General features: G+C 39.6%; 2 protein-coding genes across 6 annotated transcripts in view; one reads left to right on the forward strand and one right to left on the reverse strand.

The window, feature by feature from the left end:
* The window catches only part of THRAP3 (thyroid hormone receptor associated protein 3), a 69,045-nt gene that overhangs the window by 16,605 nt on the left and 24,574 nt on the right, over positions 1 to 27,866 (forward strand). For 4 of the 5 annotated variants that reach the window (XM_075996640.1, XM_075996634.1, XM_075996633.1 and 1 more), the window contains one exon: positions 15,232 to 15,334. The exons of the other annotated variant lie outside the window; for it this stretch is intronic. The gene's annotated coding sequence lies outside the window, so the exon portion shown is untranslated. The remainder of the gene's footprint in view (positions 1 to 15,231; positions 15,335 to 27,866) is intronic. 5 annotated transcript variants of the gene reach the window in all.
* LOC105871739 (small ribosomal subunit protein eS8) lies at positions 16,160 to 16,865 on the reverse strand. The gene has a single exon (XM_012765212.3). The coding sequence runs from the start codon at positions 16,846 to 16,848 to the stop codon at positions 16,222 to 16,224; it is 627 nt and encodes a 208-aa protein (XP_012620666.2). The 5' UTR covers positions 16,849 to 16,865; the 3' UTR covers positions 16,160 to 16,221.

Here is a 27,866-nt window from a genome sequence, read left to right on the forward strand (position 1 = left end):
GAGCCCGGCAGTTTGAGGTTGCTGTGAGGTAGGCTGGAGCCATGGCACTCACTCTAGCCTGGGCAACAAAGCCGAGACTCTGTCTCAAAAAAAAAAAAAAGAGGCTATGGTAGTCCAGGCTGGAGATGATAGTTACTGGATGTAGAGTGATAGAATACAGATGGAGCATGGGAAGAAGCAGAGAGTTGAGATTAAGTAGCTTTAATATTCTTTAGAACAAGACATTCTTAATCTATGGTCTTTAACTCCATGGGGCCCATGAATTTTATGAAATTTTTGTGAGGGGTTGTATTTTCTCAAAAAGTCTTTGGCCCACTGCTCTAGACCCGGTAATGCATGTAATTTATGACCAATTAGAAAGTAAAATTGCCCAAGGCCTACTAGGGCATTGAGAGACACAGATAACCTTTTGGAAAAGGTTGACTTTTCTTAGTCTTCTGAGGGAAGTGATTTTGTTTTTAGGAGAAATAATGAGTTTAAATGCTGTGCCATAGAAATCATCTTTTAGTTTCTTTTTGTCTAGAAGATAGGGACTAATTATGCTCATAGTTAGGAATCTGAAATTTAGTGAGTCCATTTTCGTGAAAATTCATTGCCTAATTTTTTCTTCCATTGAATTCTGCTGACGGTTCCCCTTTTAATGGCAGAAATGGAGCACCTTAGTGTGTAAGATGGTGGTTTTGCTTTCCTTCGGAAGGGGTGTCAGATGCATATTCATGTATTTTCAGATGATAGTGTTTTATTGGAGGCATAGGATGTGCTTTCTGCCTCAGAGTTAGAGGAAGAAACCATGTATTTTTTTCTTTTTATGGTAGAGTTTGAAAGCTGAAGGCTCATGGACTAAATCCAATCTGCAGATGTGTTTTGTTTGGCTCACATTATTATAAATTTGAATTAATAGTCAACATTTAAAAACGATGAGATTTCATGTAAAAATTTGGATTCAGACTGCTTTCGAAAAATCAGATTTGGCAGCTGTGGACCTGCAGTTCTGCTTTTTAGCAACTATCTTTTGTAGTGGGGGCATGTCATATTCAGTTTGCCACAGATCCCATCACAACTTGACATATATCCCTGACATGGAGCAGAGTGTCAGTCATTATTTATTATTTTATACCTTTATATTGCTTATCTGTTGTAGACATTTTAATTTGCTGTCCCTGTTCTGGTTATATGATAGTGGTTTCTGATGCCATAATTCAAAGTCATTTTGCTGTCTTATGTCACCATTTTAAATTTTTGCCGCCTTGGTGCCTTATTTCTTTTGTTTCTTATTTAAAAAAAAGGAGATTTTAGGTAACTTTGGAAGAGAGAGGTGAGGCAGTGAGAACCAAAACATTGAATTATTGTTTCCAAACTGAAGACACCCAAGGACTTTTAGAAAGCATAGACAAATTGATCTGACCACTGCCCATCCCCTTTTTTTGCTGGCAGGTATGCGGTGTCCTCATTTTTTGTTCTGCCTAGTTTGCTTTGTAGCATCTGGAATGTTGTAACTGCATAGCTTGGCCCATCTGAGAAGGCAAGCTAAGAGAAGTTATTGAATGTCTAATTATAAGACTTTTGGCTGTTTCTTGAGACATAGCCAAAGTTATTATTTTTTTAAAAATAATATAACATCTGTGAAGCCTGTCACATTGCTTTCAGTAATTCTGTGTGGGTTTTTGAGGGGGGGAAGTTTAATAACTCAATTTCTTTTTTCTCTATTTTAGTAAAAAGGGTGGGCTAAATAAAGGATTGCTAGAGGAATTCCCAGAGGTGAAACTTTTAAAGTTACCCAGGAGGTTTCTTTACTGGGAGGGTCTCCATTACATCAGGGCTTCCCAGAAGACAGTCTCAGTTGATCTAAAGCAGGGGGGGGGTGGGGGGGAGTGGGGGGGGTGGGGGGGAGTGGATGGGGGGGTGGGGGGTGCAGTTCACTGTCCCTCAGACCGTTGGAGGGCTGGGCTATAGTTTTAAAAAAACTATGAACAAATTCCTATGCACACTGCACATATCTTATTTTGAAGTAAAAAAACAAATGAGCAAAAACATCCGCATGTGGCCCGTGGGCCATAGTTTGAGGATGCCTGATCTAAAGCATGTGTGCTAGAGTCTTGACTAACACCTTTGGCTTTGAGACTGTGGGCTATTAGAAAAAAAATTTAAAAATGAAGGAGATTGAGGAAGTTGGTCATGTGCCAGTGTGAGGTTGCCCAATAGAGAAAAAGAATTGGGTAAATATTTTAATATAAGCTATTCTTGTTTCACGCATAATAAAATGATCCTTTACAAAGTCTTGCTTTGTATATTAAGTTCTTACTGCTTCAGTGCCAGGAAGTTGGCTTTATCTTTTTGGCTTTGGCAGTTTTTTTCTTTGCCCCATATCCGCAAGAAATTGGCAGCTTTGATGTATCTGGGATATATCAAAATAGATAGACGTATCTATCATACTGGAAAATGTTCTGAGAGAGGCTTTCCTTGACTACTCTGTAATAGTGCTTGCCCTCATCAGCTGATACTTTTTTCCCCCTTAACCCCCTGCATTATCACTACATGACATCATAGTATTTATTTTTAATCTATTGTGCTCCATCTTTCCCCTCTTTAGAGAGTAAGCAAGGATTTGTTAGATTTAGTGTTGAATCTTTACCTAGGACGTTCTGTCATGTACAAGAGGCTTAGTAAATATTGAAAAAAAGATGAGTTAATGTGGGAATAAATAGATGGCTGACTGGGTGGCAGTCTCTAGAAGTTCTTCACTGTCAAGTTCTAGTTCTCTCAGATTCTGTTAAGTTATCGGTTGAGGAGATTGCAAAGGGGCAAGGAGGGTACTTTCAGGAGTGATGGAAATGTTCTGTATTTTGGTTGTGGTTACACAGTAATTTTTCAAAACTCAGTGAGCTGTTTTTTTTTTTTTTTTTTTTTTTGTGACAGAGTCTCACTCTGTTGCCCAGGCTAGAGTGAGTGCTGTGGTGTCAGCCTCGCTCACAGCAACCTCAAACTCCTGGGCTCAAGCAATCTTTCTGCCTCAGCCTCCCAACTAGCTGGGACTACAGGCATGTGCCACCATGCCCGGCTAATTTTTTTCTATATATATATATATATATTAGTTGGCCAATTAATTTCTTTCTATTTATAGTAGAGACGGGGGTCTCACTCTTGGTCAGGCTGGTTTCGAACTCCTGACCTCGAGCAATCCACCCGCCTCAGCCTCCCAGAGTGCTAGGATTACAGGCGTGAGCCACTGTGCCCGGCTGAGATAGGTTCTTAAAAATAAAGGTAATTATCAGAATATTATTTATGTAAGTGAAAAATAGCAATATAAATGTATACCAATGTGAGACTGCTTATGTTACAGTACATTTATACAGTGGGGTGCTAGGTAGAAAAGAGATGGAGACTGGATACCTTATTTGTTGACATAATACAGTGTATAAAAAAGAACTGTTGCTTTTGTTTAGTTCAAAAACCTTTGTGTCTCTTCATTTCCTCCGTAGTCAGTGTCTATTAAGTGTGTATTGAGCTTTAGATTCTTGTTTTGGTGTGTAGGGGGAAGGTTACCTTGAATATGTGGGCTTTGATTTAGATCTGCACTGTCTAGTTAAATAGCCATTAGCCAAATGTGGCAGGTTAAGTTGAATTAAAATAAAACTTAATTAAAAATTCAGTTCCTCAGTCATACTAGCCGTATTGAACAGCATAGATACAGGACATTTCTATGATCTCAGAAAGTTCTGGTGGACAGTGCTGGTCTACATTGCCCTTTGGTATTTTTGTTAGTATACCTTCTGCCAGTCAGAGGTGGGTCCTCATACTCGTTGCAGTTTTCTCCCCTTTGATTTCCTAGAAGAGTTTTGAAATTTCCTTTGACTGTCATTTATGTATCACCACTTCCATATTAACTAATTAAAGTCTCTTTACCTCTTAGCCCATGGTGGGTTTGTTTGGAATGTAGGGAGAATCTGTGGTCAAAGTGAACAATGTGGGGACAGCTTTGCTGAACCTCTTAGCTCTGGATTGTATACACATATTTAACTTTATTAGAGTTTCTGTTCTCCACTTTAAAAACAAGTAGGCAGAGCTAAAATTTAGATTGGTGCAAGGACTGCATCTGATGTAACTTGATTTTTCTTTTTCTGGGAAAGTGGGAAATTAAGCACTAGCTACTTAATAAATGCCTAAAAGTGCTGGGCATTTGCTGGGATGAAATAGGTGGTATGCATAATGTTTATTGATTGATGTACTTATAGGATTTAATATCTATCCAGGTAAATTATTTTTCAGACATAGACTAATTTATTGTTTAGGTCAGGGCTTCAGATGTTGTCTTCAGGATATTGGCTATTTAAAATGGGTGAGCTAAAGCTTAATTGTTGTTTGGTGTCTATTTTGGGGCTACGTTCTAGTGTTATTACAGCTGTTGCGATGATCTCATTGTGGCTAAAATGGACTTTTAGAAGATTTACTCAGCAATACTTTTAGAAGATTTAGTGATGTAATAAGCTGGCCTGTAAATTTCATCATCCCTGTAAGGCCTGTTTCCCTTATACTGGGTAGGTTAATCACTATATCAAGTGTATTCTAGCAGGGATGATACTTTCTTTGATTTATTTTTTCCTCCAAGATTTTATTATGAACGATTTCAAGTATCCAGAAAAGTTGAAGGAATTGTACCCTTACACCCATCACCTAGATTTTACATTTATTAGCATTTGCTGTATTTTCTTTGTCACTTCTTTGGTTTTTTTTTTGCTTTGTCACTTCTTTATACTCATCAGTTCATCTTCAGTTTTTTTTATTGTGGTAAAATATATGTGGCATAAAAATTTTAACATCTTAATCATTTTTTGAGAACATTTTCTTTTCTAAAAGACTAATCTCAAAATCACATATCCATATACCTATTTCCTTTTTGTTGACTTCACTTAAATACATGGTTTGTTAAAGACTGTAAATAAATATTTACCATATCTATAACATATAACACACAGGAACAGCTTTTAACAGAAATTCAACAACTCTCCAACATTTTTAGACTATAAATAACAAGTATCAATACAATCCTGGACATATTTTTGGTGTTGCTAGTCGTCAGCATGACACTGCTTCAAAAATGAACACCATAAGTAATTTCAGCTGCGATTCTTTCACTAAGCAAGATGGATAAAGCATGCCATTTCTGTTTTTCCTTCTTGAGATTTTTACTTTTCAGAAACACGTGCTTCTACTGCCATGTGACACTTCTTACCACACTTTCATCTTATAAACCTGAATTCTATTTTGAGAACTCTTTTAAGTTTATGTTTAGACAGTACCTTAACAAGAGAAAAAAATTGTGCTGCCTTTTTCCTTCTGTTAGCTGAAAACATAATGGGTGTACATGTATGACATATATATATATATATATATATTTTTTTTTTTTTTTTTGAGACAGAGTCTCACTTTGTTGTCCAGGCTAGAGTGAGTGCCTTGGCGTAAGCCTAGCACACAGCAACCTCAATCTCCTGGGCTCAAGCAATCCTTCTGCCTCAGCCTCCCGAGTAGCTGGGACTTACAGGCATGCGCCACCATGCCCAGCTAAATTTTTTTTTTTGTGTATATATATATATATATATATTTTTAGTTGGTCAATTAGTTTCTTTATATTTTTAGTAGAGATGGGGTCTCGTTTAGGCTGGTTTCGAACTCCTGACCTTGAGCAATCAGCTTGCCTTGGCCTCCCAGAGTGCTAAGATTACAGGCGTGAGCCACCGTGCCTGGCCTGTATGACATATATTCTTACAAGTATCCAGGTCATATTTACCAGCTGAAATTCTGAATGTGTGATATTTAACGTAGTGACATTTAATCAAGACATTAACATGAGTTATCAAACATCTTCTGATAGAAGATTTGACAGATTTGACCCACTAAAATTAATCGTATGTTTGTTCTTCTAGTGGCTATGGAAGCTTCATGTTGTCTTTGGACATCATTAGATATAAGCTCTTTTTTTTTTTTTTTTTTTTTATGGAGTCAGAGTCTCATTCTAATGCCGTAGATGGAGTACAGTGGCATCATCATAGCTTGCCACAACCTCAAACTCTTGGGTTCAAGTGATCCTCCTGCCTCAGCCTCCTGGGTAGCTGGGACTACACTGCCTGGTTTGGTAATTTATTTATTTATTTTGAGACAGAGTCTCACTTTGTTGCCCAGGCTAGAGTGAGTGCCATGGCGTCAGCCTAGCTCACAGCAACCTCAAACTCCTGGGCTCAAGCGATCCTCCTGCCTCAGCCTCCCAAGTAGCTGGGACTATAGGCATTCGCCACCATGCCCAGCTAATTTTTTCTCTCTATATATTAGTTGGCCAATTTCTTTCTATTTATAGTAGAGACGGGGTCTCGCTCTTGCTCAGGCTGGTTTGGAACTCCTGACCTTGAGCAATCTGCCCGCCTTGGCCTCCCAGAGTGCTAGGATTACAGGCCTGAGCCACTGCGCCAGGCCATCAAGGGCCTTTCTTAATCTTTTTTAAAAAGTTAACTAATTTTTAATGGACAAAAAGTTATATATATTTATGGTTGCCGGGCGCGGTGACTCACGCCTGTAATCCTAGCACTTTGGGAGGCCGAGGCGGGTGGATTGCTCAAGGTCAGGAGTTCGAAACCAGCCTGAGCGAGACCCCGTCTCTACCAAAAATAGAAATAAATTAATTGACCAACTAAAAATATATATACAAAAAAAAAAAAATTAGCCGGGCATGGTGGCGCATGCCTGTAGTCCCAGCTACTCGGGAGGCTGAGGCAGTAGGATCGCTGAGTCCCGGAGATTGAGGCTGCTGTGAGTCAGGCTGACGCCACGGCACTCACTCTAGCCTGGGCAACAAAGTGAGACTCTGTCTCAAAAAAAAAAAAAAAAAAAAAAGTTATATATATTTGTGGTATACAACATAATGTTTTGAAATATGTATGCATTGTGGAATGGCTAAATCGAGCTAATTAACATATGTATTTCTCCACATACTTACCATTTTTTGTGGTGACAACAGTAAAATCTACTCTTGGCAATTTTCAAATATACAATACATTGTTATTAACTAGTCACTGTGTACAGCAGATCTCTTGACCTTATTCCTCCTAACTGAAATTTTGTATTCTTGGACCAACATCTCCCCAACTTACTCTCCTTAATTTTTTTTTTTTTTTTTTTTTGAGACAGAGTCTCACTCTATTGCCCGGGCTAGAGTGCTGTGGCGTCAGCCTAGCTCACAGCAACCTCAGACTCCTGGGCTTAAGCAATCCCACTGCCTCAGCCTCCCGAGTAGCTGGGACTACAGGCATGCACCACTGTGCCCAGCCAATTTTTTCTATATATTTTTAGTTGGCCAATTAATTTCTTTCTATTTTTAGTAGAGACGGGGTCTCACTCTTGCTCAGGCTGGTTTCTAACTCCTGACCTTGAGCAATCCTCCTGCCTTGGGCCTCCCAGAATGCTAGGATTACAGGCGTGAGTGTTTTGGATCTTTGTATTAGTATTTTAGGAGAGGAGCAAGGAACAGCCAGTCCTGATAGGTCAGCTGAATGTCTTACTAATAAGATAGCCTTAAAGCAAGGTAATATGTGGTTGGTGGTTGTGTTCCAAAAATAAAACAGGGAGGGGGACTGGAAGTTAGAGGTAGGGAAAGTAGAAATTAGGCAGGAAACCTCTTTTCATTATATGCTTTTGTACAGTTGGGAATTTTTACTGTGCATGTATTGCTAAAAAGAAAAAAATTGGGTAAAAAGATTTAAACATTTCAGTTAGGGCAGGCAAAATAGTTTATATACCTCAAGTTTTATGATTCTGTACATGGTTTTCCCTTTATAACCTTGTACACCTGCTATAATATGGATAAACCTGGAAGACATTCTAAGTGAAATAAACTAGACATAAAAAGACAAATATTGTGTGATTCCCTAGAGTGGTTAAATTCAGAGACAGAAAGTAGGATGATGGTTGCCAGGGGCTGGGAGAGGGGTATAAGGAGTTAGTGTTAAATGGGTACACAGTTTCACTTTGGGAAGATGAAAAAGTTCTGGAGTTGGATGGTGGTGGTGGTTGCATAGCATTGTGAATGCTGTTAATGCCACTGAACTGTACATTTAAAAATGGTTAAAATGGGCGGGGCGCGGTGGCTCATGCCTGTAATCCTAGCACTCTGGGAGGCCAAGGCAGGCAGATTGCTTGAGGTCAGGAGTTTGAAACCAGCCTGAGCAAGAGTGAGACCCCGTCTCTACTATAAATAGAAATTAATTGGCCAACTAATATATATAGAAAAATTAGCCGGGCATAGTGGCGCATGCCTGTAGTCCCAGCTATTTGGGAGGCTGAGGCAGCAGGATTACTTGAGCCCAGGAGTTTGAGGTTGCTGTGAGCTAGGCTGAAGCCATGGCACTCACTCTATCCTGGGCATCAAAGCGAGACTCTGTCTAAAAAAAAAAAAGGTTAAAATGGTAAATTATACATTATATATTTTACCATGGGAAGAACAAGATGACTAATGTTTATTTAATTTGTATTTAAACTCCAGAGATAAAAAAAGGAATTTGATTTGGGTACCTGCCCTCAAGGAGCGATTTAGTCCAGTAATAGTGCATGACTAGTGGTTTTCAAGGAAATAGAGGCTTTAGTGGTAAGGAAATGGTGGTAGTTAATAAAAGTTTTGTGATGTGGTAAAAAGATGATAAATTCTAGCAAAGTAGCTGTTAAGATTTCTCCACGATTTCAGTCTGATCTGGGAACGTTATTTGTTCTGAGGCATCTACATAGCCTGAGAGCTTGAGTTTAAAAACCACTGGTCTAGGTAGAGACCTCCAGGTGCACAGATGGCGTATTTTTTCCACCTCTACGTTGTAAGTTGAGAATTCGAGGCACAGAATAATGGGGTTATTTACGGGGCAGACTCATTCAGCCTGGAATCAGGCACAGGCTTGGGTTTATTGCCAGAGCATACTGCTTTTTTTAAGAGGGTTTGAAGATGTAATTAGTGTCTTACGTTCTGAGCCTGCCTTAAAGCCACATTCTGAATTCTCAAGAGAATGTAATTGTTTAATGGCCATGTGACTACGCATAGCAGCTGATTGAAGTCTTCTTGTCTTTTAATTGTCATTTTGATATTGGCCTGGTTAATAATATATATTGAGTACTTCTATGTGCTAAGCACTGTTTCAAGAACTTTACACATATATTAGTTTATTTAATTGACAACAATGCTGTGAAGTAGGATCCAGTTTTATAGATGAGAAAATAGAGATAGTGAGATTTAATTAAGTAACCTATTCAAAGTCTCACAACCAGTTGTGGAGCTGGGAATCAAACCTAGGTAGTCTGGTTTTAGAGCCAGATGTGCTCGTTATTTATTCAGCAGCTGCTTTGGAAATTGCATTCAGATGAATGATTACTGATTTTATTTGCCTTCCTAAGTTACTGGGCATAAATAAAAAAATTGGCACTTTCTACCATTTGGGACTCCTACACTTTTGAGAATTACTGTTCACTAAGGGTTTGTTCTTGTTGGCCGTCTGCACTAAATGCCTTTTTTAGGCAAATGATGTAGAACTGAGGTTGGCAAACTTTTTCTCCAAAGGGCCAGATAATACTTTAGGCTTTGCTGGCCAAGAGGCACAATTGAGGCTATTATTTTAAGTACTTAAATGATAAGAGAGCAAACAGATTTGCACAAAGTTTTATTAGTGGAATTCAGAAAACAATAATGAGTACAATCTTTGTAATACAGGTCTGTTAGAAGAATGGAACTTTACTTTTGGGGGAATAACATTTCACTTAATTGGGATTCAAAGTTAGCATTACCTGCCAAAATTGATGGCAGATGTTTATCTGTTAATGTGTATCTGTAGTGAAATCTTACATATGTCATCTTTGAAAATGTCTTCTCACACAGATAGACACTGCCAAATACTAGTATTAATCTATGAGCCTGTGATTTTAATAGAGCGTATTTATCTTTTGGAAGATGCAGAATTCTGTCAGATTCTTTTCTTGATATTAAATCTGCAGCAAAAGCTAACTTCCACAGCTGTATTCAGTGTTCAGTAATAGTGGTTCAGGGTTATTCTTGCTCAGAAAAATTTCATATTCAACCCTGAGCTCAAAAACCACAATGAAATGTTACTGCTTCTAGGCTATTGAACTGCTGGATAGTAGAGTAAGTCAGGATATTCACTTTCTATTTTTGACAACAATTCACAGAATTGGTGGTGGTTCGGGATATGAGGGTGAATTGAGAGCAAATGAAGGTCACTCTTGACAGTAATGTGTTATATTCAAAAATTTTCTGCAAAGTACCTGCTAATGAATAGTGCAATAAATAACCATAGGCTTTAAATACATTATATTTTCACAAGGTTTGTAAATTTGCCCAACTAAGTCCTTTTCATCTTACTCTTGCCCAGGCTAGAGTGCAGAGGCGTCAGCCTACCTCACAGCAACCTCAAACTCCTGGGCTTAAGTAATCCTCCTGCCTTAGCCTCCCAAGTCGCTGGGACTACAGGCATGTACCACCATGCCTGGCTAATTTTTTTCTGTATGTTTTTAGTTGTCCAGCTAATTTCTTTCTATTTTTAGTATAGATGTGGTCTCACTCTTGCTCAGGCTGGTCTCGAACTCCTCAGCTCAAATAATCCGCCAGCCTCGGCTTCCTAGAGTGCTAGGATTACAGGTGTGAGCCACTGCCCCCAGCCTAAGTCCTTTTCTTTTCTTTTTTCCTTTTTTTTTGTTATTTCAGCATATTGTGAGGGTACAGATTTTAAGGTTTCAATAAATGCCCATTCCCCCCCCCCCAAGTCTGAGTCTCCACCATGACCATCCCCCAGATGGTGCACATCTCACTCATTATATATGTATATACCCGCCCCCTCCCACCTGCCCAATACCCTATTACTGTAGTACCTATGTGACCACTTAGGTGCTGCTCAGTTAATACTAATTTGCTGGTGAGTATATATGGTGCTTGTTTTTCCATTCTTGGGAAACTTCACTTAATAGTATGGGTTCCAGCTCTAACCAGGAAAATATAAGATATGCTGTATCACCTTTGTTTCTTAGAGCTGAATAGTACTCCATGGTATACATATACCACATTTTATTAATCCATTCTTGGATTGATGGGCACTTGGGCTGTTTCCACAGCCTTCTAAGTCCTTTTCTACACGCATATTTTTACCACCATTTGCTTTCCTTTAAGTTGGGAATATTGTGGTTAGTGCTTAGTTTGGTAATGCTGACATACTGTATTCTTGGCACATCTGTAGTGCCATTTCATAATAAACACAATGTTTTGCCATCAAATTCAGTAGCAAAATAATCCACACTTCACATTTTGCCTTAAAAAGATAATGTCAGAGTCTACTTTTCTTGTTTTGATATAGTGGGTATGCACTGGTAATTTAAAATAATATGTGATATGGTGGTATGGATGGTACTTGAACTGCTGTCGAGTTGTAACTGTCACTGCATGTTGTAGCAGAGCAAAGCAGTGAGAGCACTGTAGCAGTCCCTGTTGCAACTACTCAAGCCTACTTAGAGCACAAGTATCTATTTAATATATGTAAACGAATGAGCCCAACTGTGTTCCAATACAACTGTTTATGGACACAGAAATTGGAATTTCATATAATTTTCACATGTAATGAAATATTGCTTTGATTTTTTTCCCCCAACCATTTAAAAATGTAGAAATTATTCTTAGCTCATGGGTGCTACAAAAACAGACAATGGGCTAGATTTGGCATATATGCTCAGTTTGCGGACCCTTAATGTAGAAGGCCCCGTGTACCTGACCCATTTGTGGAAGTATCTGTTTATTTGCTCAGCTGTCATAATCTTATCAATGCTTAATATTGTTTTCCAGTGGGCAGTGGTTGAGATTAAATTTTGTTGTTCATTGAGTACTTTGGGTTAACTTGAATAGAAGACACTGTCCTCTTTTGTTCAATTTTAATTGCAGTCATGCTTTTGAAGCCAGAACACATTAGTCTTTAAGTATTATGTGAGCATGTTGTGCCTGGTGGTTTAAATGACTAACTTTGACCTCAGGTTCGCAGGAGTATGTAAGGTTATTCTTGTGTTTCCTTATGTTCTGTAGCTGTCAATAAAAGATTGCTGGGGTGCCTGTGGTGAGATAAGAAAAAGAATTTTGATCTAGTTTACTATAGGAGATAGAAATGCTACGGTTGTAGAATATTATTATTTACCTCTTGTTTGAATTTAGGAACTATATTGTTATTTAAGGTGTAGTAGTATGTAGAACATGCAGTATTCTGGGCTTTACTCTGGTGTAAGGCTGTGGTCCCCAACCCCTGGGCCACAGAGCTCCACTGTGCAGTACTCGCCCCCCCATCCGTGGAAATAATTGTCTTACATGAAACTGGTCCCCAGTGCCAAAAAGGTTGGAGGCCACTGGTCTAAGGGACTCTTGTCCCTTTATCTGGATTGTTCTAGGCAATATCTACCAATTTCTTCTGTCCTTGGCCCATTAAAATCTATTCTTCACTTCTTTACTCAGCAGCCAGCACATGTCACTGCAGTTTATAGTATCTTAACACATAATTCTGCTCTTGTTACTCCTATGCTCAAGACACTCCAGTGGCTGCCTACATTACCTAAAGGAAAGCCAAAGTCCTTATGATGGCTTGCAAGGCCCTATCCATACATGTCTCTGACTTGATCTACCAAAAGCTCCCTAGCAACTTTTTGCATTGCAGCTACTCTTATTTTTCTTTCTTCCTCAGATAAGCCAAGCATGTTTCTTCCCCAGGATCTTTGCACTTGCTCTTTTCCTCTGCTTGGACCTATCTGCCTTCAGATAAGGCACTCTTTTCTCTTCCAGCAGGGGTCCTCAAACTACAGGCCCATTTATCCCCGCCGGGTGTTTTGGCCTGCTTAGCAGCAGACTCATACTGGGCCTGCAGTGTGCATGTGTGGAATGTGTGCCACACTCTCTAACAGCCTTCCAGCAGTCTGAGGGATAGTGAACTGCGCACCCCCCCACCCCCGTTTAAAAAGTTTGAGAACCCCTGCTTTTCCAGTCTCTCTGCTCACTGTCTTATGAGAGAGGCTTCTCCTTACAGCTTTATATAAAATTGTAGTTCTTATTCCCCTGTGTCCCCATCTGCCCCATAGAATGGAAGCTCCAGGAATGATGGGACCTTTTTTAACTGTTTAATCTCCAGTGCCTACAAAAGTACCTGGCATGTAGTCAGTATTTAATACATTTCTTTTTTGTTAGATAAGTGGACAGTCAGTAATGTGTAGAAGGGAAGAGAGCCTGTTGTCAGCAGTGTGGGGTCTCCTTGTTAATACATTGGTTTCTGGCCAAGGGAGGTAGGTAGAGGCTGAAAAGTATGCCAGTGGCTGGCTGGATGACATAGGACAAGCTGGAGGTAGAGGGTGTACAAACTGTGGTGGCAGGGATCAGTGAGGGCTTCAGGGGTCTTACTGTCATAGAATAACAAGCCTCATAACAATAATAAGAAGCCACAGCCTCTGATTTGCCTCTCTATCCATCACAACAATGTAAAATTGAAGACTTGTTGGAATGATAAGATCTTGCCAGTATCTGAGAATCAGTTAATTAATAGTAAGGAAACATGATGGGGTTGTAAAATGGAAGATTTTTGCTTGTGTGCTTTTGCCATCTGGTTAGAGTTTGAAGGAGTAGTATAGGAATATTTGCTTCTTTAATTCAGCATGTTATAAACTAAGCAGTTTTCAGTCTTGTAGCAGTCATTGGATTTCCCTCATTAGGTAAGCTGACTGATGTGAACCCGTTGTGCCTTTGGAGTTACATTTTGGCTAATGTAACCTAGGGTGAATTCTGTGAATAAACTGCAAGAAAACACACAAAAGTATTTGAAAGAATGAATTTTTGGAAGTGCTATATTTTTACTGTTATCAAGTAAGTAAATATATATCAACATTGTCATTAATTTGATAAAGGGTCTAACTGAATATTACTTTCATCTGGATATAAACAAAAGTCTTATCCTGTTAATAATTTTAAGAGGCTTTTATTGGCTCTTTGTAATATAAATTATCTGATTACCTTTGGTATAGGTCAAGAGTTTATTGCTTGGGTATTTGGTTTTACTCAGCAAACACATATAAGTGCTAGGCATATAAAGAGTTTGCAGCCCAGTGAGGGAACTGACATATTAACAGATATAATAAGACAGTGTAAGGAGAGACACGATTAACAGATATAATGAGACAAGTGTAAGGAGAGACACATCCAAGGTAACACAGAGGGCAATACCTAACCCAGCCTGGGAGAGCTATGGACAGCTTGCTGGAGGAGATTCTTATAGGAATGAGTATAAGTTTGGCTGAAAGGAAAGGGGGCATTGTAGTCCGAGAGTTTGCATGTACAAAGGGTTTGGATATCATAGGTTAAGGAAATATATTCCTTCCCTGGCTAAATAAGCAAGGATTCAACTATGTGTACACCACAGGGTTTCAGGGAAAACTAAGATGGGTAGCCTGTACCTGTTTGATTGATTGAATGCTAAGTAAGTGGAAGAAAGATTAATGTCAAGACGGCATCTTTGGATTATTTGATCTTGTATGCCTAATTACTTTATAGTAATATGAATGAATAACAAAGCTTTAATAAGCCAGGAATGAGGACATTAACTGTTACATGAGCTTGCTGGTCTTTGAACTTGGTTTTCCTAATTTTTTTGGATAATGCTTCACATAGCTTTCATGTATGACCATGTTCACAGATCTGGGAATATATAGACAACTGGAGCAGAATGTGTGTGTGTGTGTGTGTGTGTGTGTGTGTGTGTGTGTGTGTAGAGTTATTTTACTTTGAAATGTATTTGTTAAATTTAGTTCAGCATACTTTAGTTAAATTTTTTCTTATTTCAAACATCTGATTCTTGTCAAGCTTACCAGGTTGAATTATGGAGCTTGTGAATGAGTCTTGCATAATGAAAACCCTACTACCTGAAATATTGCCAATGAAAGTATCAGGTTACAAGAAGGAAAGTTTTAGCTTTCCATACTGTAGTTGGTTGGATGGATGAAACAGTGTGTGTGAGAGAGAGAGAGACCATCAGGCCAATATACTTTGAGAGAGATGCCTGTGTCCACTTGGAGTGAATGAAGTTGAGGGCTAAAGTAGAGGTTTTGCCTATATATTTCAAGCATAAGTAATAGAATCTGCAAGGTCTGGGCAGCCATTTTATCACTGCTTATTTCCTCTCATTTCAGAAGTGTATCCTGACGTATAAATTGGAGAAACCAGTGGTGCTGCCAGAATTTTTTTGAGGTAGTGTCTGGGATCCAGTGCAAGTTGAATCATTGTTCAGATAAGGTAAATGCATGGTGGTAAAAGGAATTAATAACTTCACTGATTTATAAAACTATTCTTACATTAAGAATTGATTATCTAGAAGATTCCTTAATGGAAGTTCTAGGTTGTTAGAAGCAGTATTTGTTTGAAAAAGATCAGCCATAACTTGATGCATGTGTGATCATTGCTTTTTGTTTTTGTTTTTGTTTTTTGAGACAGAGTCTCGCTTTGTTGCCCAGGCTAGAGTGAGTGCCGTGGCATCAGCCTAGCTCACTGCAACCTCAAACTCCTGGGCTCAAGCAATCCTGCTGCCTCAGCCTCCCCAGTAGCTGGGACTGCAGGCATGCGCCACCATGCCCGGCTAATTTTTTCTATATATATAAGTTGGCCAATTAATTTCTTTCTATTTTTAGTAGAGACGGGGTCTCACTCTTGCTCAGGCTGGTTTCGAACTCCTGACCTCGAGCAATCCGCCCACCTCCGCCTCCCAGAGTGCTAGGATTATAGGTGTGAGCCACCGTGCCCGGCCTAATCATTGTTAATATTTGGGAGAACAGTCTTTTTGTCATGGATATTTTACATGGATGTGTGTGTTCAATTAGGGTTGTACTTTTTGTCACTTGATTCTTGTTAACAAGAACAAAGTTTCCCTCTTTGCATTTTATTAATGATTTGTAGCATTTCATCATGAATGTGCCATATGACTTATGTAATTAGTTCCTTTTTGGTGGACTGTTAGGCTTTCCCCTCATTTTTCCCTGTCATATACATAACTGGTAGACATCAATAAATTTTTATGTGCATTTGATTTCATCCCACAGTACATTTTCTTAAGTTTTTTTTTTTTTTTTTTTTTTTAGAACAATAAACACCTTTATTACATGAACTAAGACAGGACAGAGGAGGAGTTATTTGCCTTTCCGGGCCTTGATTTTCCTCAGGTAGAACTCCAGCTCCTTGCCCTCTAGCACATAGCCATCTGCTCGGCCACACTGGCCCGGTCTGGACGCAGTGCATGCGAGAAGCTTTCCCTGCTGAAACTGCTCCTCCAGAAGACTGCTGATTTTGGCATTCTTTTTCCTTTCATCATATTTCTTCTGAATTTTTTTGGATCGTTTTTTGTTTAAAATTTCTTCTTCCTCAGGAGTCAGCTTGGCCCCCTTCTTGCGGCCCAGGGGCAGTGCATAGTGGGACTCATACCAGTGTCGGTACGATGTGCTGTCAATAAGCACGATGCAGTTCTTCACCAAGGTTTTGGTGGGGACCAGCTCGTTATTGGACACATTGTAGACAACATCAATGATCCTCCTTTTCCGAGTACAACCCTCTGAGCCCCAGGAGAAGTTCCCCACGTCCAGCCTCAGGGCACGGTACTTCTTGTTACCTCCCTGCACACGAACTGTGTGTATGCGGCGGGGGCCAGTCTTTGTGTTGGCAGCGGGGCGCCCAAGCTTATACTTCCGCTTCTTGTGGTAGGGCTTTCTCTTGCCCCCGGTCTTGCGGCGCTTGTGCCAGTTGTCCCGAGAGATGCCCATCGCTCGGCGCTGGCTGGAAAGAGCCATTTTCTTAAGTTTAAAAAGCATTTGACATATTTCTTTGTACTTAAAAGTAACTTTTAATACATGTACAAAAATACTATGTTAAGACATATCAGACCATTAGCTGTGCAGGGCTTTTTTTTTTTTTTTTTTTTTTTTTTTTTTTAGTTTTTTTCTTTATATTGTTTTTATTGATTTTTATTGTTATACCTGTGCAGGGCTTTTTATGAAAAACAGCAGTCCCTCCCCACTTCCCTTCTCTTCTCAGTCCCAAGAAATTATTTTCAACTGTTTATTTTCTTTTGATATTACCTCTCTAAATAATAAGCTGCTTTTGCTTTCCGGTGTTTGGTTTTTTTATTTTTATTTTTTTTTTTTTTGAGACAGAGTCTCGCTTTGTTGTCCAGGCTAGAGTGAGTGCCGTGGCGTCAGCCTAGCTCACAGCAACCTCAAACTCCTGGGCTCGAGTGATCCTTCTGCCTCAGCCTCCCGAGTAGCTGGGACTACAGGCATGCGCCACCATGCCCGGCTAATTTTTTATATATATATCAGTTGGCCAATTAATTTCTTTCTATTTATAGTAGAGACGGGGTCTCGCTCTTGCTCAGGCTGGTTTTGAACTCCTGACCTTGAGCAATCCGCCCGCCTCGGCCTCCTAGAGAGCTAGGATTACAGGCATGAGCCACCGTGCCCGGCCCGATGTTTGGTTTTTATCTATTAACTTCACCCCTTAGAAAGTGGCAGTTTTTTGTCTTTTTTATTTTTTTGAAACAGAGTCTCACTTTGTTGCCCAGGCTAGAGTGAGTGCCATGGTGTCAGCCTAGCTCACAGCAACCTCAATCTCCTGGGCTCAAGCGATCCTACTGCTTCAGCCTCCCGAGTAGCTGGGACTATAGGTATGCGCCACCATGCCCGGCTAATTTTTTCTATATATATCTTTTTAGTTGGTCAGTTAATTTCTTTCTATTTTTAGTAGAGACGGGATCTCGCTCAGGCTGGTTTGGAACTCCTGACCTCAAGCAATCCGTCCGCCTTGGCCTCCCAGAGTACTAGGATTACAGGCGTGAGCCACCACGTCCGGCCAGAAAGTGGCAGTTTTTGGTAGGCATGCCCGACCAACTCACATGCCTATGCTGTCACTCTGGTTATAATGTAATTTTGGTCAGGGCAGTATTCATATTTAACTACAACAACAAAAATAATTATGATTACATGTAGCTTATTCACAGCCCAGTCACTTTGCTGCTGTGGTTACTTTTCCCTTTTTGCAGAACTACTTGTATTCTCTGTTGTTAATAATTATCTTTTTGTCTGTTTTGCTTAGTTTCTGTCTTATCGGTAATTCTTCTCTAAACTCTAGCCAGAATACCTCTAAGTATTTTGGCAGTGCTGTAAATTTTATCTTCTGATCTGCTCCATTCTGGCAGTGTGCTCTCAGCACAGTGCAGCTGTTGTACCTGGGTCATCATCCTGATTATTTTTCCTACCTCTTTTGGATTGGATACCATTATCTTTCCCCGTTTCTTTTTCTTTCTTGATTCAGTCCTTTGTTTTGGAGGAGAACCTATATCTGTTAGCTTTCTGAGAAAAGGGTACACAAGAGGTAAATTTTTAAGATATTGCACATAAAAATGCCTATATTCTGTCCTTAATATTGATAATTAGTTTGGCCAGGTATAGAATTTTAGTTGGGAAATAATTTTCCTTCAGAATTTCAAAGATACTTCTCCTCTCTTGGTGACATGTTAGTTGCCTTTGCATATAACCTGTATGTAACCTCTGAAACTTTTAGACCTCTTTGTCTTAGTATTCTGAAATTTCATAATGATGTTCTTGATGTGGCTGTTTTCATCCAGTGTCCTGACCACTCAGTGAACCAAAATTTATGTTCCTCAGTTCTGGGAAATTTTCTGTAATAATGTCTTTGATTTTTCACCCCTTTATTTTCTCTATTCTTTTTCTAGAATTATTATTTGGATGTTGAATCTTTGGGACTTATCCTATAGTTTTATTTTTACTTTTCCTGCTATTTACATCTCTTTGTTTTTGTTCTGCGTCCTAGGAGGTTTCCTCGGCTGTGTTTTCCAAACTTTTGTTGTATTTTTTTCACTTATGCTCTTATATTTTTAATTTCCAAGAGCTCTCTTTTGTTCTTTGAATGAGACAGCATGGTAAAAGAGCATAATGTTTAGGATTGTAGGCAGTTTCTTCATATTAAAATGGAGGTAATAATAAATAGTATCTCCCTCATAGAGTGTTGTGAATTAAGTGAATTTATATATGTAAAGCATTTAGAATACTACCTGGTTATTCTTCTGTTATTGTTATTACATTTCTGTCCTTTTTTTTTTTATTTTTTTTTATTTATTTATTTTTTTTTTTTTCCCGCCGAGACCATTTCTGTCCTTTTATGATATGATGGATACAATGTCTTTTTTGTTGTTGTTTTTTTACAAATTTCTGCACATAGCATTGATGTTATAGTATCTTTCATGAGCAAATTAATGATTTTTTTTTAATTTCAGAATTTTATGGGGGGATGTACATGTTGGTTACATAATTTGCTTTTGTCTAAGTTATAAGTCCTTCAGTTAGTTCATGTGCATTGTACCCTTTAGGTGTGACTTTACCTATCCCCTCCTCCCTAATGATGATTTTTTTTTTTTTTTTTTGAGACAGAGTCTCACTTTGTTGCCCAGGCTAGAGTGAGTGCTGTGGCATCAGCCTGGCTCACAGCAACCTCAATCTTCTGGGCTCAGAGATCCTCCTGCCTCAGCCTCCTGAGTAGCTGGGACTACAGGCATGCGCCACCATGCCCGGCTAATTTTTTGTATATATATTTTTAGTTGGTCAATTAATTTCTTTCTATTTTTGGTAGAGACGGGGTCTCGCTCAGGCTGGTTTCAAACTCCTGACCTTGAGCAATCCACCCGCCTCGGCCTCCCAAAGTGCTAGGATTACAGGCGTGAGCCACCACGCCCGGCCCTAATGATGATTTTTTTTTTTTTTTTTTTTAAATGCTATCATTAAGGATACCTAATGATGATTTTTAATAGGCTTAGACAGGCAAGTCAGGTAGTCACTAATGTTTTCTGTTTTAATGGCTTACTTTTTTTTTTCTTTAATGTACCTGGACTTTGATTTCTCTTTATGGTAAGAAGTAGGGATCTAATGTTTTGTACCAAGTAATGATTTATCTTATTTATTGATTTATCCTTCATTTTTCTACTGATTTCTATTTATTTTATTTTTCATTTCAGCATACTGTGGGGTACAAATGTTAAGGTTATGTACATTGCCCATGCCCCCCCCCTTGAGTCAGAGCTTCAAGCGTGACCATCCCCCAAATGTTGCACATCTCACTCATTATGTTTGTAATATACCCATCCCCTCCTCCCGCCTCCCACCTACCTTATCTACTGATTTCTAAAGCCATTTTCATAAGAGTGTATTATAGGATATATTTCTAGACTTTCTACATTTGTTCCATTTATCTTTCTAATCTTGCGCCAGTACTCAGTGTTGAATTATTATAGCATTATATCATCTTTTTTTTTTTTTTTTCCTTTCTAGCAGGCACATCTGCAAACGTTATATCATCTTTAAACACTTAATGATGGCTGGGCATAGTGGCTCGAGCCTGTCTGTAATCTTAGCACTCTGGAAGGCCAAGGGGGGAGAATTGCTTGAGGTCAGGAGTTCAAGACCAGCCTGAGTAAGAGTGAGACCCTGTCTCTACTAAATAGAAAAACTTAGCTGGACATAGTGGTGCACGCCTATAGTCCCAGCTACTCAAGAGGCTGAGGCAGGAGAATCATTTGAACCCAGGAGTTTGAGGTTGCAGTGAGTTCTGATGATTCCATTATGCAGTAGCTGGGGTGACAGAACAAGACTCTGTCTCAGCAAAAAAAAGAAAAACTAGAAAGACGTGGAAGCCAGTTGTACAGTTTTTAAAAATAAGTGTACTGGATTTTAGCCTAAGATTTTTTTTTTTTTGAGACAGAGTCTCGCTTGTTGCCCAGGCTATAGTGAGTGCCGTGGCGTCAGCCTAGCTCACAGCAACCTCAAACTCCTGGGCTCAAGTAATCCTTCTGCCTCAGCCTCCCGAGTAGCTGGGACTACAGGCATGAGCCACCGCGCCCGGCCTAGCCTAAGATTTTTATCTTTAAGAATGCTTTTCATTTTCTTATTCATTCAGTCACTAGGCACTTGGGTGCTTGTTGTTGTGCTTGTTCTGTTCTTGGGGAGCTTACATTGTGTTTAGGGGAGGCAAACAAGATTATTTCAGATTTTCCCAAGTGTTAGGAAAGAAATATGACTATAAGATTACTTGGGGGAGGTTTTATTATATGGATACTAAAAGGAAGACCTTTCCTTTTAAATGAGTGAATAGCTGAGATCTAAAGGATGAGAAAGGAGCCCCCTATGCAGTGAAACTGAGGAAGGGTATTTATGTGGAGGGAATGATGAGTGAGACTAACATGTCTGGCTTGTTCAACAAACAGATAAAAGGCTTTTGTGGCTGGGGTAGGGAGATTGGATGAGGGAGAGAGTGGTTTGACATGATGCTGGAGAAGTAGGCAGGGGCCAGATAATTTAGAATCTTGATACTATGGCAAGCCAGAACTTTCACATACAAATTTGATAGATTAACTTTTGTTCCTTTTTTTTTTTTTTAAAGATAGGGTCTCACTGTGTTGCCCAGGTTAGATTGAAATTCCTGAGTTCAAGTGATAGTCCCTCCTTAGCAACTATCAGTTTTTGTTCCTTTTTAAAACCAAATATAAGATGTTCTGAGAAATAGACCCATTTCTATAGGTAGTTCATATGCTGTTTCTGAAGTAAATTCTAGAGTCCTCTGGTCTGGGATTGTACTGATCACACATATCTGTACTAATTTTTTTTTTTTTTTTTGAGACAGAGTCTCTTGTTGTGCAGGCTAGAGTGAGTGCCGTGATTTCAGCCTGGCTCACTGCAACCTCAAATTCCTGGGCTCAAGCAATCCTGCTGCCTCAGCCTCCCCAGTAGCTGGGACTACAGGCATGTGCCACCACGCCCGGCTAATTTTTTCTATATATATTAGTTGGCCAATTAATTTGTTTCTATTTTATAGTAGAGATGGGGTCTCACTCTTGCTCAGGCTGGTTTCGAACTCCTGTCCTCCAGCAATCCACCCACCTCGGCCTCCCAGAGTGCCAGGATTACAGGTGTGAGCCACCGCGCCTGGCCACATATCTGTACTAATTCTGATGGAATGTTCCGGGACTGTCTGAGTTTAGAGTAGATGAGTTGTCTCTAAAGTTATATAGCTTTGGGTAGTACCTTAATTAATTTTAAATGGAAGTAACAGGTTGAATTCTTGATTTCTTTTCTTTTATAGACTTAGGTGATTAGTAAGATCCAAAATGGTAGTAGATCTTTAAATCAATTTTGGTCTCTTATGTAGGTAGAGTTGTACTTATATTTAAGACTCACCCTCTCCCCTCAACCCCCTGCAACTCATCTGTTGAAGTGCAGATGTAAATGGAAAGATACCAAGCAGTTATCACATTAAGAAGGTCTTAGTAGATAAAGATTAGAAACTGCAAAAATAAATGACAAATTTAAAAGTGATTGGATACTATTGGATTGAGATCAAAACTTAAGCATTTGAAAATACATAATCATTGTCCTCTAGGGCAGTGCTGCCCAATAGATGCCTAATGTGAGCCACATGTAATTTAAAATTTTCTAGTCATCATATTTTTTTAAAAAAATCAGATGAAATTAATTTTAATGATATATTTTATATAATTTAATATATCCAACATATTCTTATTTCAACATGTGACATATGTAAAAAATAGTTGATGAGATATTTTACATTGTATTTTTATATCTAGAGCTCATCTTAGTTCAGACCAGCCACATTTCAAGTGCTCAGTAGCCACATGTATAGTATTGGATAGTGCAGTTCTAAGACTTATCTGAAGGAACGGATAAGCTAATATGATTAAGTTATTGAATGATATCCTGCCATATTCCATACATAATATAAAGCAGTGATGTGTTAGCATATAACAAAATAAACTTACATACTTTTTCCCCTCTAAACCTCTGTGTAATAGACTTGTTTGGGGAAGATGATTTGATCGTTAAAAGACCAATGTCTGTAAAAGATGGCAGGCAACTTATTTCTCCTAAAATCATTGTAAACAAGCTTTATATGGAACTCTGTGTAACAGTGGATATCTGTGTATTAGTGGTGAGGATGATTATTTGATATAGAGAGATCACAGTCCTAGTCTTTGGAATCTACAAAGAATGCCTATTGCCTGCTAGTTCTGATTCCCTTTCTAGGTTTCCTGAATTAGAATCTTGATTGATGGACTTTTTTTAAAAAAAAGCTTTGTAGGTGATTGTAGTATGTACCAGTGTTTAGGCCCAAGGCTTTAGTGATAATTTCATTTAATAAAATAATTGTGTTAGAATTGGCTGCTTAATTTAGTTTAAAAAAGGTTTACATAATGAGAGCTGGAAGGAAACTGTAGGTCATTAGTTAACATAGGTTATAGTGTCTTTATTAAGTTAGGAAAGCTGAGGCTTTCTGTAAGAAATGAGAAGAAAATATTCCCCAATGGTAGGTGATACACACTTATTTGAAATGGGAACTAAAATTGCTGTTACCCTCCTTGAGGGATAGAGGAGCCTCTGGAGTTAATTGAAGATTTTTAAGCTGCCAACCCTGCTGTTCATTCTGCTTCCCTAATGATGAAACATTAATTGCATAGATGATCCTGAGCTTAATAGACACCCATTGAGTAAATTCTCAGGGGGAGATACCTCAGGTTGCCTACATTGGGGATGTTGTGATGAAAAAGTTGTAAATGAACTTTTAGCTTCCTGTTGATGTTCCCTGCCAACATCCAGCATCAAAGGGATTTGTCTTCCAAAGGTGAATATAACCTTTTGACCTATGTCTTCCTTGATAATATAACCTTTTCTTTTAGTGTGTACCTCTTCAGTGTGACACATGCCAGTTTAGCCAGGAAAGATATAAAAACACTTTATTGCTCTGTGGGCTGGGCGCAGTGGCTCACACCTATAATCCCAGCACTTTGGAGGGGGCCAAGGTAGGAGGATTGCTTGAGGCCAGAAGTTCAAGACTAGGCTTGGCAATATAGTGAGACCCTGCCTTTTTTTTTTCCTTGAGACAAGAGTCTTACTCTGTCAACTTAGGTAGAGTGCAGTGGTGTCATTGTGGCTCACTGCAACCTCAAACTCCTGGGCTCAAGCGATCCTCCTGCCTCAGCTTCCCAAATAGCTGGGACTACAGGCTGGTACCATGATGCCTGGCTAATTTTTCCTTTTTTAAAGTAGACCTGGGGTTTCACTTCTACTCTGGCTGGTCTCGAACTCCTGAGCTCAAGCAGTCCTGCCTTGGCCTCACAGAGTGCTAGGATTGCAGGTGTGAGCCACGATACCCAGCCCACCCTGCCTTTACAAAAATATAAAATAATTAGCCAGCTATAGTGGAACACACTTGTAGTCGTAACTACTTGGGAGGCTGAGGCTGGAGAATTGCTTGAGGACAAGGAGTTTGAGGCTGCAGTAAGCTATGATTGCACCATTGTACTCCAGCCTGGGCAACAGAGTGAGGCTCTATCTGTAAAAATAAATAAATAAATAACTACTTTATTTCTCTGTGTAGGTAGTTACCTGATTACTTATGAATTATAGGCAAGTAAATAGCAAGAAAATAGAATCAGTGATGAAATTCGTTTACTCCTAGGGAAGTTTCTAAATATCTCCCTCTGCCCAATTTGAGGCTGTAGCTAAACATAGTTTAAGGTGTGAAGTCAACCTGTTGTATGCTAGGTGCTTTGTGTATATACTTACTTACTTCTCATGGCAGTCCTGTAAGTATAGGTCACATTTCTGAGGTTGAGAGAGTATTTTGTCTAGCTAATGGATGGCAGAGCTAAGATTTAAACCCAGTTCTATTGTGCTGCCAAAGCCACTACTTACTGCAGAATCTGGCCCAGTATCATAAAGTGACTCCCTAGGGATCTGTCCATATGGACTGGGCATTATAATTTACCTTAACATGTTCCAATTAATGCCCATCTTTATGCCCCTCTTGAAGTAACATTATATTATGGAAAACACTGAATGGAATCTGGATTCTGGTCCTAGCGTGGTTGCTTACTGTGTGTTGAGATTATGGATTCCCTTTCCATCTAGCAGGGATTTCCCAGTGTTCTAGCACCCATGATCTTAACTGTGAGGTTTGGGAACCATTACCCTTATCTTTTTTTTTTTTTTAATAAATTTTCTGTTTGAGAATAGTTTAAGATTTATAGAAAATTGTGAAGATAGTACAGTGTTCCTGTATTTGCTAAGACTGCCATAACAGAGTGCCACAAACTGGTTGGCTGAAATAGCAGCAGTTTTTTTTTGTTTTTGGGGGACAGAGTCTCCCTTTGTTGCCCAGACTAGAGTGAGTGCTGTGGCGTCAGCCTAGCTCACAGCAACCTCAAACTCCTGGGCTCGAGCAATCCTGCTGCCTCAGCCTCCCGGGTAACTGGGACTACAGGCATGTGCCACCATGCCCGGCTAATTTTTTATATATATATCAGTTGGCCAATTAATTTCTTTCTATTTATGGTAGAGACGGGGTCTCGCTCTTGCTCAGGCTGGTTTTGAACTCCTGACCTTGAGCAATCCGCCCGCCTCGGCCTCCCGAGAGCTAGGATTACAGGCATGAGCCACCGCGCCCGGCCTGTGTGTGGGTTTTTTAAAAGAAGTTTTCAAACATTGATGGACTAAAATTATGTTACTTTCTGTGAATATCTATAATATCTCAGCAATGTTAAGACTTCCATATGTTTTAAATTTTGATTGAGGAGAAACATGTCAGTTTGAATGAAGGAATGAATAAAGGTGTTTACTATTATGATCTTAAATTATTGAGTATTTTCTCTGATGTTGAAAACAATAAAGAAAAAAGCTTTATGGAAACACTGTTTCCTGTGTGGAAATCAGCCTTGAAATAATTAGTGTTTCTGTGCCTGCTATATTCTGTGCCCTGTGGAAAATACGTATCTCATTGAGTTTTTCCTGCCTTTCCAATAATTGAGAAGTAATGTGGTCCTGTCCCTTTAAAAAGTAAATGATGGAAGAAGTGGAGTTTGCCATATGATAGGACCAGAAACTAATTCAGTCACTGAAGAGCAGGAAGGAAATGTGACCTCTTGTTGGCTCTTATGGAAGAAGCCAGCAGCAGCACAGCGTATAGGATTCTATAGCAGAGCCCTTTCTCTCGCTCTGCGAACTTGCCTTTCCCAAGTGAGGTTGGTGCTGCCTGAATTTGGTGTAGGTGGATAGCCCCAGATATGAGTGGCAAGTTTAGGTGCAGTCAGAAGGTAAGTAGCCAAGTCCCTGAAGAATTAATATCTATTTTCAGGCCAATTAGCTTTTTTCTTTCTTTCTTTCTTTCTTTTTTTTTTTTTTTGAGACAGAGTCTCGCTTTGTTGCCCAGGCTAGAGTGAGTGCCGTGGCGTCAGCCTAGCTCACAGCAACCTCAAACTCCTGGGCTCAGCAATCCTACTGCCTCAGCCTCCCTGGTAGCTGGGACTACAGGCATGCGCCACCATGCCCGGCTAATTTTTTATATATATATCAGTTGGCCAATTAATTTCTTTCTATTTATAGTAGAGACGGGGTCTCGCTCTTGCTCAGGCTGGTTTTTGAACTCCTGACCTTGAGCAATCCGCCCGCCTCGGCCTCCCAAGAGCTAGGATTACAGGCGTGAGCCACAGCGCCCGGCCCAATTAGCTTTTTTAAAAAAAGAGTAAATTAGGCCAGACGTGGTGGCTCATGCTTGTAATCCTAGCACTCTGGGAGGCCGAAGTGGGAGGATCGCTCAAGGTCAGGAGTTTGAAACCAGCCTGAGCAAGAGCAATACCCCATCTCTACCAAAAAAGCAGGAAGAAATTAATTGGCCAACTAAAAATATATAGAAAAAATTAGCCGGGCATGGTGGCGCATGCCCGTAGTCCCAGCTACTCGGGAGGCTGAGACAGAAGGCTTGCTTGAGCCCAGGGGTTTGAGGTTGCTGTGAACCAGGCTGACACCATGAAACTCTAGCCCAGGCAACAGAGTGAGACTCTGTCTCAAAAAAAAAAAAAAAAAAACCAAAAAGGTGAATTAAAAAATAATGAAAGGATGGGTAAATTACAGCATAGATCTTAAATAATTTCTTCTACAGTAAATTTCAGAATTGGTGGAATGAATATGTGTGAGTGGGGTGTAATTCTTCTTTAAAAGCAAAAAAATTAACTGTTACCACTTAATTCCATTTTTAGGGCTTGTGTGAGTGGTAATGAGGAATGTCCTGCTTTAGTTTTAGTGTATTTCTCTCATTTAAGGAGCCTGAATGCTTGCTTGTACCAGTTGTGTTTTTCAGCCTTTCCTTGCTCACCAGTGACAGTGAGAAAGATCGTTCCACTTTCTCCCTGGGGTCTTGATATTTTGGGGGAGAAGAAATAGGAAAGAAAGCAGTTTGCAGTAGCCAAACTGGAGGGCAGATCAGCATCTGTTGTTAGTTATCTGATACTTGGGCTTGAAAGGGAGGTAAGTCATAGAGGTGGGGGCCGGGTGGCTCATGTCTATAATCCCAGCACTTTGGGAGGCCAAGATGGGAGAATCTCTTGAGCCCAGGAGTTTGATACTGCAGGGAGCTATGATTTTGCCATTGCACTCTAGTCTGGGAGACAGAGTCAGACTGTGTCTCAAAAAAAAGAAGAAGAAGAAGAAGAAGAAGAGGTTGAATAGACAAGAGCCTATATTCCCCCCACACTCAAAGTATGTCCACATACTCACAGTATGTGGTGGTTTTTGGAGACCAAGCTCTGTCACAACTTGTCTGTTTTACAAACCCAAAACATCCAAAGTGAGTAGCAGTACTCTCATTATAGAAAGGAATTGCCTCTTTTCCTCAAGTTAGAGGTGTCAACAAAAAGGCATGATCATTT

This window comes from Microcebus murinus, chromosome 2 (genome assembly GCF_040939455.1).
Source record: "Microcebus murinus isolate Inina chromosome 2, M.murinus_Inina_mat1.0, whole genome shotgun sequence".
Classification (NCBI taxonomy): Eukaryota; Metazoa; Chordata; class Mammalia; order Primates; family Cheirogaleidae; genus Microcebus; species Microcebus murinus.

What these genes read in the sequence shown, in the direction of transcription:
- LOC105871739 (XM_012765212.3), bottom strand. Translation starts at nt 16,848, where the DNA reads ATGGGCATCTCTCGGGACAACTGGCACAAGCGCCGCAAGACCGGGGGC.